This window comes from Oncorhynchus mykiss, chromosome 20 (assembly GCF_057628025.1).
Source record: "Oncorhynchus mykiss isolate SJ-2025 chromosome 20, ASM5762802v1, whole genome shotgun sequence".
NCBI lineage: Eukaryota > Metazoa > Chordata > Actinopteri > Salmoniformes > Salmonidae > Oncorhynchus > Oncorhynchus mykiss.
Window position 1 is genome coordinate 11,699,757 of NC_143041.1, and position 15,055 is coordinate 11,714,811.

Genomic DNA, 15,055 nt, shown 5'->3' on the forward strand with positions numbered 1-15,055 from the left:
GTATGACAGTGATAGACTGTTTCATCAACATGACACACACACACACACACACACACACAGAAATCAGAACCATGGACAGCCACATCATATTTAGCTTACGTTGATTGGACTAAATTGTTTTTGGTGTCTTTTAGTTGTCACTGTATTAGACCAAGCACATGTGATTTTATGATGTTGAAATGTTGAAGTTGAAATGGTGCTGGAATAGTTTTTATTTATTTTCATTTTACATATTTTAACTATGCAAGTCAGTTAAGAACAAATTCTTATCTACAATGACGGCCTATCCCGGCCAAACCCTAACCCAGACGACACTGGGACAATTGTTCGCTGCCCTATGGGACTCCCAATCATGGCCTGAAATCGAACCTGGGTTTGCAGTGATGCCTCTAGCACTGAGATGCAGTGCCTTGGACCGCTGCGCTCGGTAGCCCAGTTGAGGCAGTTCCTGTAACTCTCTATGGTTTAGTGGTCCGAAAATGGCGGAAACATTACCTTGCTTGACCATGCTGTAGGTCATGTCTGTTACCTGTAATATGCTTTGTGGACTTCACCGGACAGAGGTTGCTTTCCGGTTTCCGGAGTCGGACGGTGATGCGGTACGGAGCTAGATTTGGCCTCAGCTTGCATCCGGAGGCTCTGCAATTGCATCACACCCGCCATACGAAGCCTCCGACCACATTAATGGACCAAGCATAAATTGGCTTTTAGTCTCGGCCTCCGCAATGGGTTAATTCACTGAGATGGGCACGAATAAGACAGGTGTCTTGTCTGCTATGAAAAATATATAGATTTGCTATGACTCGACAAAAAATTACTTGGTCGACCAACAGCCTACCGCCCAAACAATCAACCAGTCGACTAATTGGGGACATCCCTTCTGCTTTTCCATTTTAGGAATTAGACCAGCATAAATAACACAAAATGTAAAACAGCATATTGACCAAGGAGCAGAGTTCATCTTGTCAACCAATCAAACAATGTTTTAATGACAACATCCAAGCTGACAACAACTGGGACCACTGGTCTCTACCCACGGTACCCATATTTTATCGAGGTTCAATTGGCATTTATCACGGCCAGTGTGTAAGTGCCATTAAATGTGTTACTGAGTCTAAATGTTATCAAATTAGGAGAAGAACAAGTGAAGGAAGGAGCATAGGTTAAATGGAGAGAAAATAAAATAGAGATTTCCAAATATAGTTCCAGTTTGCTAGGGTAGCTTCAAATCAAGTAGTACTTGAAGTAGGATACCTACCCCTCACCCACAGACACAAACAAACATTATCAAGAATGCCTAGCTTCACCATCTACGCTAGCTAGCTAGTTAACTAGCAAGCGAGACTGTTGGTTTATAAAGGCCAAAGAAAACTATACATTTCTCATGCATGTAAATGGATAGACAAATTGATGGCTAATGTAGCCATCTAGTCAGGCTAGTCTCACTAACTAGCTAACCATGCTAGATAACATGTATTGTGTCAATTTAAAACTTGCTCAAGATAGCTTACATATTTGTCAATTTATAAAATGTAGCCAATGTATTCATTATTAAATTTAGCAAACATTAGATAGTTAATCCAGAGATTCTTAACATTGCCTTGATTCGGCAATCTCATCCAGATCATCATGGCCCTGGTGAGTGATGTGAAGCTTGAGACTGTCACACCCTGATCTGTTTCACCTGTCTTTGTGATTGTCTCCACCCCTCCTCCAGGTTTTGCCCATCTTCCCCATTATCCCCTGTGTATGTATACCTGTGTTCTCTGTTTGTCTGTTGCCTGTTTTTTGGGGGTTTTTTTGTTCGGAAAACCTACCAGCGTTTGTTTCCCTGCTCCTGCCTGTTTTCCTGCTCCTGTTTTCTAGTCCTTCCCGGTTTTGACCGTTCTGCATGCCCTGACCCTGAGAGTGCCTTCCGTTTGTACCTTACCCCCACCGTTTTGGATTATTGACCCCTACCTGCCCTGACCCTGAGACTGCCTGCCGTTCTGGACCGTTTACACCCTTTCTGGATTACTGACCCCTGAGTGCCTTGACCTGTCATTTGCCTGCCCCTGTGGTTGTAATAAACTCTTGTTACTTCTACACTGTCTGCATCTGGGTCTTACCTAAACTTGATAGAGACAGGCATTTGTAGTTCTGTATGATTTTATGCGAATATGTTGATAAAAGTCACCTTGTCCGAGAGAGATTTACATGATTATGGTCAAAATGTCTTAATGAAACACAGTCCTTATTTTAAGTGTTTTAAAAAAATCCCCTATGGGAAAAATGAAAGGTGGAAAACCATTGGAATCATATTGGAATAATTTCCATGTTTGACCGCTAGGTATTATGTGTATTACAGAGATGCCAACTCTCACACATTGGGCGTGAGACACACACATTTGACCTTCTTCTCATGCTCACCTCTTACATCTCACTCAGTACTGCTTTTCTTTTTCTAATTAGTCAATTGTATAGTCAATGCGTTAACTTTTAAATTGTGCTCCAAATCATTTTGAATCCGGAGCCTCTGCACCTGCAATTTAACATCACGAGCGGAACCTCTGTCATTGTACTGTCTTGCCACAGCACAGTGAACCGCAGCACATTATAACATTTGATTGGTGTAGTTACGAAAGGGATCAAGGGGATTGGATGCATGTTTTTATTTATAAACGCCCTTAAAGATTAGAGCACTCTCCACTGAGATTGTAAAACGGTAAAATGAGCAGCACAGTAGCACTACATTGTATGTACAATGTTGCCAACAAAATTAGGTTTCTGTTACTCCCGTCCCTATTGCAGAATGCAGCCATTTGAGAGCATGTACTAGAGTCAAATGAATCCACACCTGCATTAGTCTATGGCAGGCTCGTTTGGTGATTGGAATGTAAGCTGCCACAACGAAAAGTAAGCGGAGACCTAAAGTATGTTTTAGCAGGGAAGTTTGGTAGGGTGACATCAGAGGCGACCCCTCATTCAGGGCAGGTGGGGCTTTCCTGTTTTGCATGTTATTTTGGTATTAATACGTGTCACATCAGTTTGTAAACAATGTCAAAATTATATATATATATATATATATATATATATATATATATAGTATACAGTATACAAACATGATCTATTTTTTGTGGAGTAAGGCAGTTCCAAAATGCAGATGTTTCAGCCTAGCTTAGTGCTTTCTGTGGTGGTGGTGGGGCAAGCCATCAGAAAATACGGAGCATTGCACCGTGATTGGCTCAGTGTTCGGTCACTGGTTAGAGCTAGAAAATTCAAGCCCCTTGGGTGCTGCCATAGAGTAATATTAAAGAGTGTCCATACAAGAAGGCTCAAGGTCATTGGCCACAGATAACATGACGTCAAATCACATTATATCTACAGTGGCTTTGATTGGACTGATCATGTCAAAAATCATACCTTCAAAATCTTAGCTAGCAGTCATCATGAATCAAGTCGACAATCTACTGGCAAATCCTTTTTAATCCTTGTCATATGAAGAGAAATTATAGATAAAACTTATCGGTGTTCATCGGCCATTGGACAAACATTACACAACAAGTTGGAAATAACAAATTCAACAATGAATGGTTTGGAAGGAATCAGTGGCTAACTGCAAGCATTACAAAGCCATCATTAGCCTGCTATTCAGTGTAGTGGCAGTGTGGTCCCAAGTCTAAGATTTTTTTTTACATTTGTTTTATTATTATATTTTACCTTTATTTCACTAAACAATTTTGTTAAGAACAAATTCTTATTTACAATGACGGCCGACCAAAAGGCCTCCTGCGGGGACGGGGACCTGCGATTAAAATAAATAAATACAATATAAATATAGGACAAAACACACATCACAACAAGAGAGACAACACAACACTACATAAAGAGAGACCTTAATGAGAGACCAACACAGCAACACATGACAACACAGCATGGTAGTAACACAACATAACAACAACATGGTAGCAGCACAAAAAATGGTACAAACATTATTGGGCACAAAGGTCAAGAAGGTAGAGACAACAATACATCATGCAAAGCAACTGACAGGAAGTGTCCATGATTGAGTCTTTGAATGAAGAGATGGAGATAAAACTGTCCAGTTTGAGTGTTTGCTGCAGCTCGTTCCAGTTGCTAGTTGCAGTGAACTGAAAAGAGGAGCGACCCAGGGATGTGTGTGCTTTGGGGACCTTTAACAGAATGTGACTGGCAGAACGGGTGTTGTATGTGGAGGGTGAGGGCTGCAGTAGATATCTCAGATAGGGGGGAGTGAGGCCAAAGAGGGTTTTATAAATAAGCATCAACCAGTGGGTCTTGCGACGGGTACACAGAGATGACCAGTTTACAGAGGAGTATAGAGTGCAGTGATGTGTCCTATAAGGAGCATTGGTGGCAAATCTGATGGTCAAATGGTAAAGAACATCTAGCTGCTCGAGAGCACCCTTACCTGCTGATCTATAAACTAAGTTTCCATAATCTAGCATGGGTAGGATGGTCATCTGAATCAGGGTTAGTTTGGCAGCTGGGGTGAAAGAGGAGCGATTACAATAGAGGAAACCAAGTCTAGATTTAACTTTAGCCTGCAGCTTTGATATGTGCTGAGAGAAGGACAGTGCACCGTCTAGCCATACTCCCAAGTACTTGCATGAGGTGAGTACCTCAAGCTCTAAACCCTCAGAGGTAGTAATAACACCTGTGGGAAGAGGGGCATTCTTCTTACCAAATCACATGACCTTTGTTTTGGAGGTGTTCAGAACAAGGTTAAGGGTAGAGAAAGCTTGTTGGACACTAAGAAAGCTTTGTTGTAGAGCGTTTAACACAAAATCCGCGGAGGGGCCAGCTGAGTATAAGACTGTATCACCTGCATATAAATGGATGAGAGAGCTTCCTACTGCCTGAGCTGTAGGAAGAAGCAGATGTTCTGACTGTATACACTGCACTCTTTGAGAGGGGTAGTTAACAAACCAGGCCAAAGACCCCTCAGAGACACCAATACTCCTTAGCCGGCCCACAAGAATGGAACGGTCTACCGTATCAAAAGCTTTGGCCAAGTCAATAAAAATTAAGGGTCTCTTTTCTTAGTTTAAAATGATAAACATTCAACACCGGCCATGCTGTCAATGAAGCATGATTGATGCCTCGCTCAAAACAACTGTTAACTTGGAACTGCAAAATCTGACTTTAGTGAGTTCAAGCAACTGGGAACTCGGGAAAAACGAGCTACGACTGGGAAAATGTGTTTTGAACTTTCATCCAACTCGGAATTGTACATTCGGAACTTGGGCCACTTTCTAGAGCTACGACCTGAAGATCACTGACGTCATCATGATTCTACTTTAATTTGGTATATTTTCACCTATTTATTGCATTTACTGTTCTGACTTGGTGGTGCACATCTAGCCTATAACCTGTTTTTGAGAAATGTAATCATTGAATATTGTAAGAGCTTTCCTTGTCTGTTTATATGCCCCTTTAATTTATCATACGGTTCTGACTTGGTGTACAGGGAGAACACTGTAAGAATGGCCCATGTTCTGAATTCTGTCGCTGTACATTTCAAAAGTGCTGAACAAATAGTTATATTGACTACGTCCATCCTAGCTCGCTCATTAATGTCTTAATCGAAATTAAGGATTGCCTCTTATCCGCTTGTCGTTCCCTTATGCAATAGTTTGTACATCTCAATTGTCAGTAGAAACCACAGTTGTTTAAGCAAGTCAGCCATATCAGATATGTTTTTTTAAAAGGCAGTAAATGAGGCTGAATGAACTGTTTCGCTGCCAGACAAGGCTCCGCTGATAGCCAGGTGTAGCAGTGGTAAGGTGTTGGGACTTCTGTTAGGACTCTGCTGTTGTAACAGCTTTATGTAGGTCCTAACAGTTTGTGGCCACCGTTTGCCACCATTATAGTGCAATTAATGTATTGTTTAGTGTTGTGTTGTGTAGTGGCTTTGCTGGCATCCATTCCCCATTTATTTTTTTTGCTTAATTGTTATAACAACACCCAGCACTTGGGAACATAGATCAGGGGTGGCCAGCCCTTCTGGACAGAAAGCAGGATTTTATTCCAGTCCTATTTTAAAGAGATCATTCACCCAAATTACAAAATACAAAATGTTTGTGTTCTTACCTTGAAAGCTGTCTATCGACAAGGAGACTGCAATCTATGATTTGGTTCCCCACTGCCATCAACCATTAATATGAGTATTTCCTCGGTAAAGCCTTGGTGTAGTGGTGACACTAGGAGTCTAGGCTTTACCGAGGAAATACTCATATTAATGGACACGTCTCGTGTCACATACAACTTTCCACCTGAGAACAGGATCAATCCCTGCTTCCAACCTTCCTACTGTGTCTCCCATTTGCCTGTCTACCCATTTCATTTCATTATAGTCTGAATAAACTGTCAAACCACCACCCGTCTAGGGGTTGTGCCAGGGGGTAATGGAAATTCAAATAGCAAATCTAACTCCCAAGCTTTTTTCAAAAGTTGACAGCCCTGGTATTATAACTCATACTGTGGTACTCTATTGGAAAAGTTCTAAAACTTCCATAACCTTTAACCCCGTGGATGATATAGCAAATTCCATGAGCGACATGCACCTACAACCTTGAAACTGTACGTCCAAGTATTTTGTATTTATTATGGATCCGCCTAATGCAAAGGCAGCAGCTACTCTTCCTGGGGTCCAGCAAAATTAAGGCCGTTCTACAATTTCTAAAACTTTACAATTCATTCACAACAGATTACACAACACGTCATCAGGCCCCTACTCTACTACCACATATCTACAACACAAAATCCATCCATGTTTGTATAGTGCGTATGTTATCGTGTGTTTGGATGTATGTGTCTGGTATGCATGTGTCTGTGACTATATTTGTGTTGCTTCACACTGTTCCCCACTGTTCCTTAAGGTGTATTTTTATCTGTTTTTTAAATCAAATTTTACTGCTTGCACGAGTTACTTGATGTGGAATAGAGTTCCGTGTAGTCATGGCTCTATGTAGTACTGTGTGCCTCCCATAGTCTGTTCTGTACTTGGGGACTGTGACGAGACCTCTGGTGGCATGTCTTGTGGGGTATGCATGGGTGTCTGAGCTGTGTGCCAGTAGTTTAGACAGACAGCTCAGTGCTTTCAACATGTCAATACCTCTCACAAATACAAGTAGTGATGAAGTCAATCTCTCCTCCACTTTGAGCCAGGAGAGATTAACAAGCATATTATTAATGTTAGCTCTTTGTGAACATCTAATGGCCAGTCGTGCTGCCCTATTCTGAGTCAACTGCAAATTCCCTAAGTCCCTCTTTGTGGCACTTGACTACACGACTGAACAGTCCAGGTGCGACGAAACTAGGGCCTGTAGGACCTGCCTTGTTGATAGTGCTGTTAAGAAGGCAGAGTAGCGCTTTATTATGGACAGACTTCTCCCCATCCTAGCTACTGTTGTATCAATATGTTTTGACCATGACAGTTTACAATCCAGAGTTACTCTAAGCAGTTTAGTCACCTCAACGTGCTCAATTTCCACATGATTAATTTCAAGCTTTAGTTGAGGTTTAGGGTTTAGTTAATGATTTGTCCCAAATACAATGCTTTAATTTTTTGAAAAGCATTGTAGTACAGTAGGCCTACATGCATTACTTACTGTGAAGAGCCATCACTTGGTTTTCTCCCCAGCTTTATGAAGCGCCGTTTGGGTGAGCAGGCAGGTAAACTCACGGAATGGAGAGAGTTTGTCTTAGGAGGCAGAGGGCTCCGGTCCAAAGTCATCTTTGTGGAGTCCATTCCAAGCTCCCGATCAAGGCTCCAAGAGCGTTAAGCGCGTTGGTCTAAAAATAATATTCGTATTCTTTAAAAAAATATATATATATATATATATATATAATAAATAAGTAACAAACACTTTTGAAATCAAACAAATGTGCAGAGTTGAGGAATTGCTCTTGGTAGTTTAGTTTTCTTTCATTCAACAGCGCATGCAGCTTCGAACGCGCCACTCCAAGTTCTGATGCAGCTGTTCCAGTCCCAGTTGTGCGGAGAAGTTGCCGAGAAATGATCGAGCAATTGCCAACACCCGTTTCAGGAGAACACCGAATGACTTGTAACACTAATCAGAAAGTGGAAAATCAGAATCATCACATTCCAAAAAAACGGAACATCTGTATTTTACAGTTAAGTCATTTACGCATTTTACCGCAAGAGCTGCTCCAAATGTACGAGATCGCTACATCTCTGTAGCCATTCAATTTGAGGTCTCAGTACCAAGAAAGCGACAAGCGGGAAGGCGACGTTGGATGGTGCGCGCTGACAGAATGAATTTCAGAGTGCAACTGCGTGGGAGCGCACGTGCTAAGTGGTCGTCAGCCCACCACTGCCAACTAAAGTTAAGTATCGTAGTAGTTCAGTTCTTCTCTTTTGTTCTCTTTACACGCTCCCCTACAGCCCTATAGGCTAACCATCTTCAGAAAATGGGTTGAACTTGACAGTGAAATTTAATAGGTATTCCCCCGTTCGTCATGGCGCTTTGGGTGCAGTGGAATTTAAGATACTCTTCCAATTTGTTTTCATTTTTTTTTGCGCTGAGAACTCCACCTGGTGGCGAACACGCTTCACATCATAGATAACTTCAGATCCAAATGCCTGCCTCTTTCTCAGCAATTATCACATAGTATTTCATCTGTATAGTGTCGTTTTGTTAGGTGAGATCATAATGCATAGTAATTTAGATACACTTCAGTTGTGAAGTAGTGTAAGGTATTCTAGATTACAATGTTTGAGCACTGTGGACAATGGACATCACCATTCGCTCTTAACCAGGGTTGGGAAGTAACAGATTGAATGTAATCTGTTACATGTAAATAATTACAAAAAACTGTAACTGTAATCCGTTAAATTACCAGAAAAAGTATTGTAATCAGATTAGATACTTTTGAAATACTAGATGATTACTTCGAGGATTACTTTTCAATTCAGAAAGGATTTTTGAGAAACAAATATTTGACACTTCTCTGGTTTAGCAATGACATTTAAATCAGCACTGAAAAAAGGCGAAAGTTCAAGTTTGTTCCACCTAAGCAAATCTGACCACAAAATTGAGCAGGAATGGGCTTTTGTAGGCTACAGTCCAAGCTATGTCTTCCAATGGTGCGACAGCTGTATCCAAAAATTATCCAATTTGAATTAACGCTTGGAGGTAAGGATGACTGCAGAGGGTGTAGTCCACAGCGATACGGATATCACGTATTATTGATATCTACATAGCGCAATGATGTGAATCACACTGCTGCTCTCTCATTTAGCTATTTGTGCCTTAGGGATTGTGGTTGTTGTGGATGGCTGTTCATAAATCTAAATGTGTATTTGAAACCAATAATGGTTGAATTCAAGAAGTTTAAGCTGCCTATAAATAATTGTTTTTGAAACCAGTGGACAGCCAGTGAAATATGCGCTCTTGCAACAGCTGCATTGTGCGGATCCCAGCAAAAATAATAAAACTCGGGCTTTTATTGTTCAATGTAATTCATGCTGAATTTAAAAAAAAATCCATAGACCTAATCGGCACATGCTAAAACTCGCAAACTTTTGATAGACTTAAAGAGGCAATCTGTAGTTGCTACATCCATTTTTGGACTTATAAATTATATATACAGTTCCAGTCAGTACCAGTTTGGACACACCTACTAATTCAAGAGTTTCTTTATTTTTACAATTTTTTACATTGTAGAATAATAGTGAAGACATCAAAACTATGAAAAGCAGCCAACAAGTGCTCAGCATATGTGGGAACTCCTTGAAGACAGTTGGAAAAGCATTCCTTGTGAAGCTCTGGTTGAGAGAATGCCAAGAGTGTGCAAAGCTTTCATCAAGGCAAAGGGTGGCTACTTTGAAGAATCTCAAATAAAAAATATATTTTGATTTGTTTAACACTTCTTTTGTTACTACATGATTCCATAAGTGTTATTTCATAGTTTCGATGTCTTCACTATTATTCTACAATCAAAATAGTAAAAATTAAGAAGAAACCCTCCAATGAGTACTGTGGGTATGTCCAAACTTTTTACTGGTACTGTATATATATATATATATACTACCGTTCAAAAGTTTCAGGTCACTTAAAAATGTCTGTTTTTTGTTGTCCATTAAAATAACATCAAATTTATCAAAAATACAGTGTTGACATTGTTAATGTTGTAAATTACTATTGTAGCTGGAAATGGCAGAGGTCTACATAGGCGAATGGAGGCCCATTATCAGCAGCCATCACTCTGTCACGCCCTGACCTTAGTTATCTTTGTTTTCTTTATTATTTTGGTTAGGTCCGGGTGTGACTAGGGTGGGTATGCTAGTTTTTGTATTGTCAATGGGTTTTGTATGTCTAGGTGTTGTGTAGGTCTAGGTAGTATGTATGTCTATAGTGGCCTGATATGGTTCCCAATCAGAGGCAGCTGTTTATCGTTGTCTCTGATTGGGGATCATATTTAGGTAGCCATTTTCCCTTTTGTGTTCGTGGGTTCTTATTCTATGTTTAGTTGCCTGTCTGCACTATTCGTATTAGCTTCACGGTTCGTTTGTTTTGTTGTTTTGTTAGTTTGTTCAGTGTTCTTTCTTTATCAAAAGAAGAATGTACTCATACCACGCTGCACCTTGGTCTCCTTCGTATGACGAACGTGACACACTCCTGTGTTCCAATGGCACGTTGGGTTAGCTAATCCGAGTTAATCATTTTAAAAGGCTAATTGATCATTAGAAATGTCACGCCCTAACCATAGAGAGCCATTGTTTCTCTATGGTGTAGTAGGTCAGGGCGTGACTAGGGGGTATTCTAGTTTATTATTTCTATGTTGTGTTCTAGTTTATTTTTCTATGTTGGTGTTTTGTATGATTCCCAATTAGAGGCAGCTGGTAATCGTTGTCTCTAATTTGGGATCATATTTAAGTAGCTAATTTTCCCACTTGTGTTTGTGGGATATTATTTTTGTGTTTGTGCATGTGCACGCACCACTTAGTAACGTTTTCGTTGTTAGTATATTGTTAGTATATTGTTTTGTTTTGCTTTGCTTAAGATTCACTTTATAATAAAGATGTGGAACTCTACGTACGCTGCCCCTTGGTCCAGTTGTTACTACAACCGTGACAAGAAAACCCTTTTGCAATTATGTTATCACAGCTGAAAACGGTTGTCCTGACTAAAGAAGCAATAAAACTGGCCTTCTTTAGACTAGTTGAGTATCTGGAGCATCAGCATTTGTGGGTTCGATTACAGGCTCAAAATGGCCAGAAACAAATCAATTTCTTCTGAAACTCGTCAGTCTATTCTTGTTCTGAGAAATTAAAGCTATTCCATGCAAGAAATTGCCAAGAAACTGAAGATCTCGTACAACGCTGTGTACTACTCCCTTCACAGAACAGCTCAAACAGGCTCCAACCAGAATAGAAAGAGGAGTGAGAGGCCCCGGTGCACAACTGAGCAAGAGGACAAGTACATTAGTGTGTCTAGTTTGAGAAACAGACGCCTCACAAGTCCTCAACTGGCAGCTTCATTAAATAGTACCCACAAAACACCAGTCTCAACGTCAACAGTGAAGAGGCGACTCCGGGATGCTGGCCTTCTAGGCAGAGTTGCAAAGAAAAAAACATTTCTCAGACTGGCAAATAAAAAGAAAAGATTAAGATGGGTATAAGAACACCGATACTGGAAAGAGGAACTGCCTAGAAGGCCAGCATCCCGGACAAGGATGACATTTGGCTTCTGATGTGATTGGTCTAAAGCCAAATCCAAACTGCCTTCCCTTGACACCTTTTTTTGGTGCGCCAGGACTATTCGCAGCTAGACTCATTCAGTTTACCGAAACGCTGATTGGCTGTTATAAAAAATTAATACTGACATTAACACCTTAATTTACCTGTAAAAATACAGTGACTTGTAGATTTACTGTATTTTTCCGCAACTAGACAAAAAACCTCTAAGGGACCATGACACAAGGTTCTAAGATGTCATAACATTTTTATTGGGGACGTCTCTGGAATAAACCGAGAACAAGACAGTTTCATGGTATCACATGTAAAAAATTTGCATCCCCATGTTGTCACATTTATTTCACGAGATCATGTTGTCATGTGTGGTTTCATGTTAACATGTTGCACATGTTATTACATTAACTTCACATAGAATCAAGTGATCACATGAGATCACATGTGAAACACATGTTCACCTGAAACACATGATCACGTGAAATTCATGTGGTTTTTCCATTAGGGACATTTCAGATTTACATATGATAATTTTCACAAAGTAGTTTGGATGTAGTGAACTCCTTTTTCAAAGTAACTTTAGTTAGGAAAACTATATTTTTCTTAAAGGTAACTTTAGTGTAGCTTAACGTCTTTCAGTGTGAAGTAATTGGTAGCTTGGTAAAATACATTTTCAGAGTAGCTTCTTCAACACTGTCCTATACAGTGTGACGGCATTGTCATGCTGGAGGGTCATGTCAGGTTGAGCCTGCAGGAAGGGTACCACATGAGGGAGAAGGATGTCTTCCCTTTAACGCACAGCATTGAGATTATCAGCAATGACAACAAGCTCAGTCAGATGATGCTGTGACACACCGCCCCAGACCATGACGGACCCTCCACCTCCAAATCGATCCCTCTCCAGAGTACAGGCCTCAGTGTAAAGCTCATTCCTTCGACGATAAATGCGAATCCAACCATCACCCCTGGTGAGACAAAACTGCGACTCTTCAGTGAAGAGCACTTTTTGCCAGTCCGATCTGGTCCAGCGACGGTGGGTTTGTGCCCACAGGCGACGTTGTTGCTGGGATGTCTGGTGAGGACCTGCCTTACAACAGGCCTACAAGCCCTCAGTCCAGCCTATTGCGGACAGTCTGAGCACTGATGGAGGGATTGTGCTTTCCTGGTGTAACTCGGGCAGTTGTTGTTGCCATCCTGTACCTGTCCCGCAGGTGTGATGTTCGGATGTACCGATCCTGTGCAGGTGTTGTTACACGTGGTCTGCCACTGCGAGGACGATCAGCTGTCCGTCCTATCTCCCTGTAGCGCTGTCCTAGGCGTCTCACAGTACGGACAATGGAATTTATTGCCCTGGCCACATCTGCAGTCCTCATGCCTCCTTGCAGCATGCCAACGGCACATTCACGCAGATGAGCAGGAACCCTGGGCATCTTTCTTTTGGTGTTTTTCAGAGTCAGTAGAAAGGCCTCTTTAGTGTCCTAAGTTTTCATAACTGTGACCTTAATTGCCTTATGCAAGTACCGTATAAAATGATGACAGCTGTGATAGAACAGGAAGTTTTGGTACAATTTGATAAATGCTGACCTATCATTTGTTTGTTGGACATGGTGCGATCTTCTTGCCGGTAAAATGTATTGTGCGAGAACTGGCGGTGGAAACGCCTTTATGGGTAAATATTTATATAATAACCATATCGAAGTAAACTTTGAGTCACGTGATGATACAGTGCTGTGTGGTCCTCCCACTATGCCACTGGAAACCATGCAGTTTATTAGATTAAATAAATTGTGGTGGAAGTGCAGTGATGGGGTTGAAACAGGTAAATTCAACTGGAGATGGTGAAGTAGAAATGCAAAGTGCCTTAGAATACTTTGACCAATTACATCTCCTTATCAAATCAAATAAAATGTATTTATATAGCCCTTCGTACATCAGCTGATATCTCAAAGTGCTGTACAGAAACCCAGCCTAAAACCCCAAACAGCCAGCAATGCAGGTGTAGAAGCACGGTGGCTAGGAAAAACCCCCTAGAAAGGCCAATACCTAGGAAGAAACCTAGAGAGGAACCAGGCTATGTGGGGTGGCCAGTCCTCTTCTGGCTGTGCCGGTGGAGATTATAACAGAACATGGCCAAGATGTTCAAATGTTCATAAATGACCAGCATGGTCAAATAATAATAATCACAGGCAGAACAGTTGAAACTGGAGCAGCAGCACGGCCAGGTGGACTGGGGACAGCAAGGAGTCATCATGTCAGGTAGTCCTGAGGCATGGTCCTAGGGCTCTGGTCCTCCGAGAGAGAGAAAGAAAGAGAGAAAGGGAGAATTAGAGAGAGCTTACTTAAATTCACACAGGACACCGGATAGGACAGGAGAAGTACTCCAGATATAACAAACTGACCCTAGCCCCCAGACACAAACTACTGCAACATAAATACTGGAGGCTGAGACAGGAGGGGTCAGGAGACACTGTGGCCCCATCCGATGACACCCCCGGACAGGGCCAAACAGGAAGGATATAACCCCACCCACTTTGCCAAAGCACAGCCCCCACACCACTAGAGGGATATCTTCAACCACCAACTTACCATCCTGAGACAAGGCCGAGTATAGCCCACAAAGATCTCCGCCACGGCACAGCTCAGAAAGGTTCAAATAATAGTGAGTTGTGTAGGACAGAGGACTGGGTATGAAGTTGAATGTTTCATTAAATGTTCTCTCATATGCTTTCAGGTTTGAACAGTTATGACGGGATGTGTGGGTTGCCATGTCAAACATATTTTACAGTGTCCTACACAGTTTGGAAGATGAGGGCTCCCTTGACCTGTCAAACAGCCTTCGCCTATTCTGTGTGCACTTTATTCCTCCCGTGCCTCCAAGCAGACCTAGACACCTAGACAAAATCAGACTCCCAACCAGCTATGGAACAAGCACATAATCCTGTCACCTTCCCTGGTAATGTAATTCAGTATTATCAACAACAAAAAAAGTTAGTACATTTACACGATTTAAACAACTTGGGACAGGGTCGATGCCTCCCCTGCAGGGCATGGCCAGGGAATTGTGGTCCCACCAGTGGAATGCCCACTGCTCAGAGCAGCCATCGACCCAACCTCACCATATTTATGTTTTGAATTATGTGCTGCTACTTATGGCTGAATTATCCTTATACCTCTGCTTGATACTGTTGCAAGGAATAACTCTCTAGTCATTCTAAATTGCTGCAGTGTTATGAAATGTGGTCACAGCAAAATGAGACCAATTGTCTGAATCAAATTTTCCACAACATTAATAACCAAAGATTCAGGCAGACAATTTAA

At 41.4% G+C, this 15,055-nt stretch overlaps 1 protein-coding gene across 1 annotated transcript in view; it reads right to left on the bottom strand.

The window, feature by feature from the left end:
• LOC110498873 (ras-interacting protein 1) overlaps nt 1-8,272 on the bottom strand; it is a 38,188-nt gene extending 29,916 nt beyond the window's left edge. Inside the window, exon 1 of the mRNA XM_021575545.3 lies at nt 7,632-8,272. Coding sequence (XP_021431220.2) covers nt 7,632-7,771 — 140 coding nt within the window. The 5' untranslated portion in view covers nt 7,772-8,272. The remainder of the gene's footprint in view (nt 1-7,631) is intronic.
• Nucleotides 8,273-15,055: the final 6,783 nt, after the last annotated feature.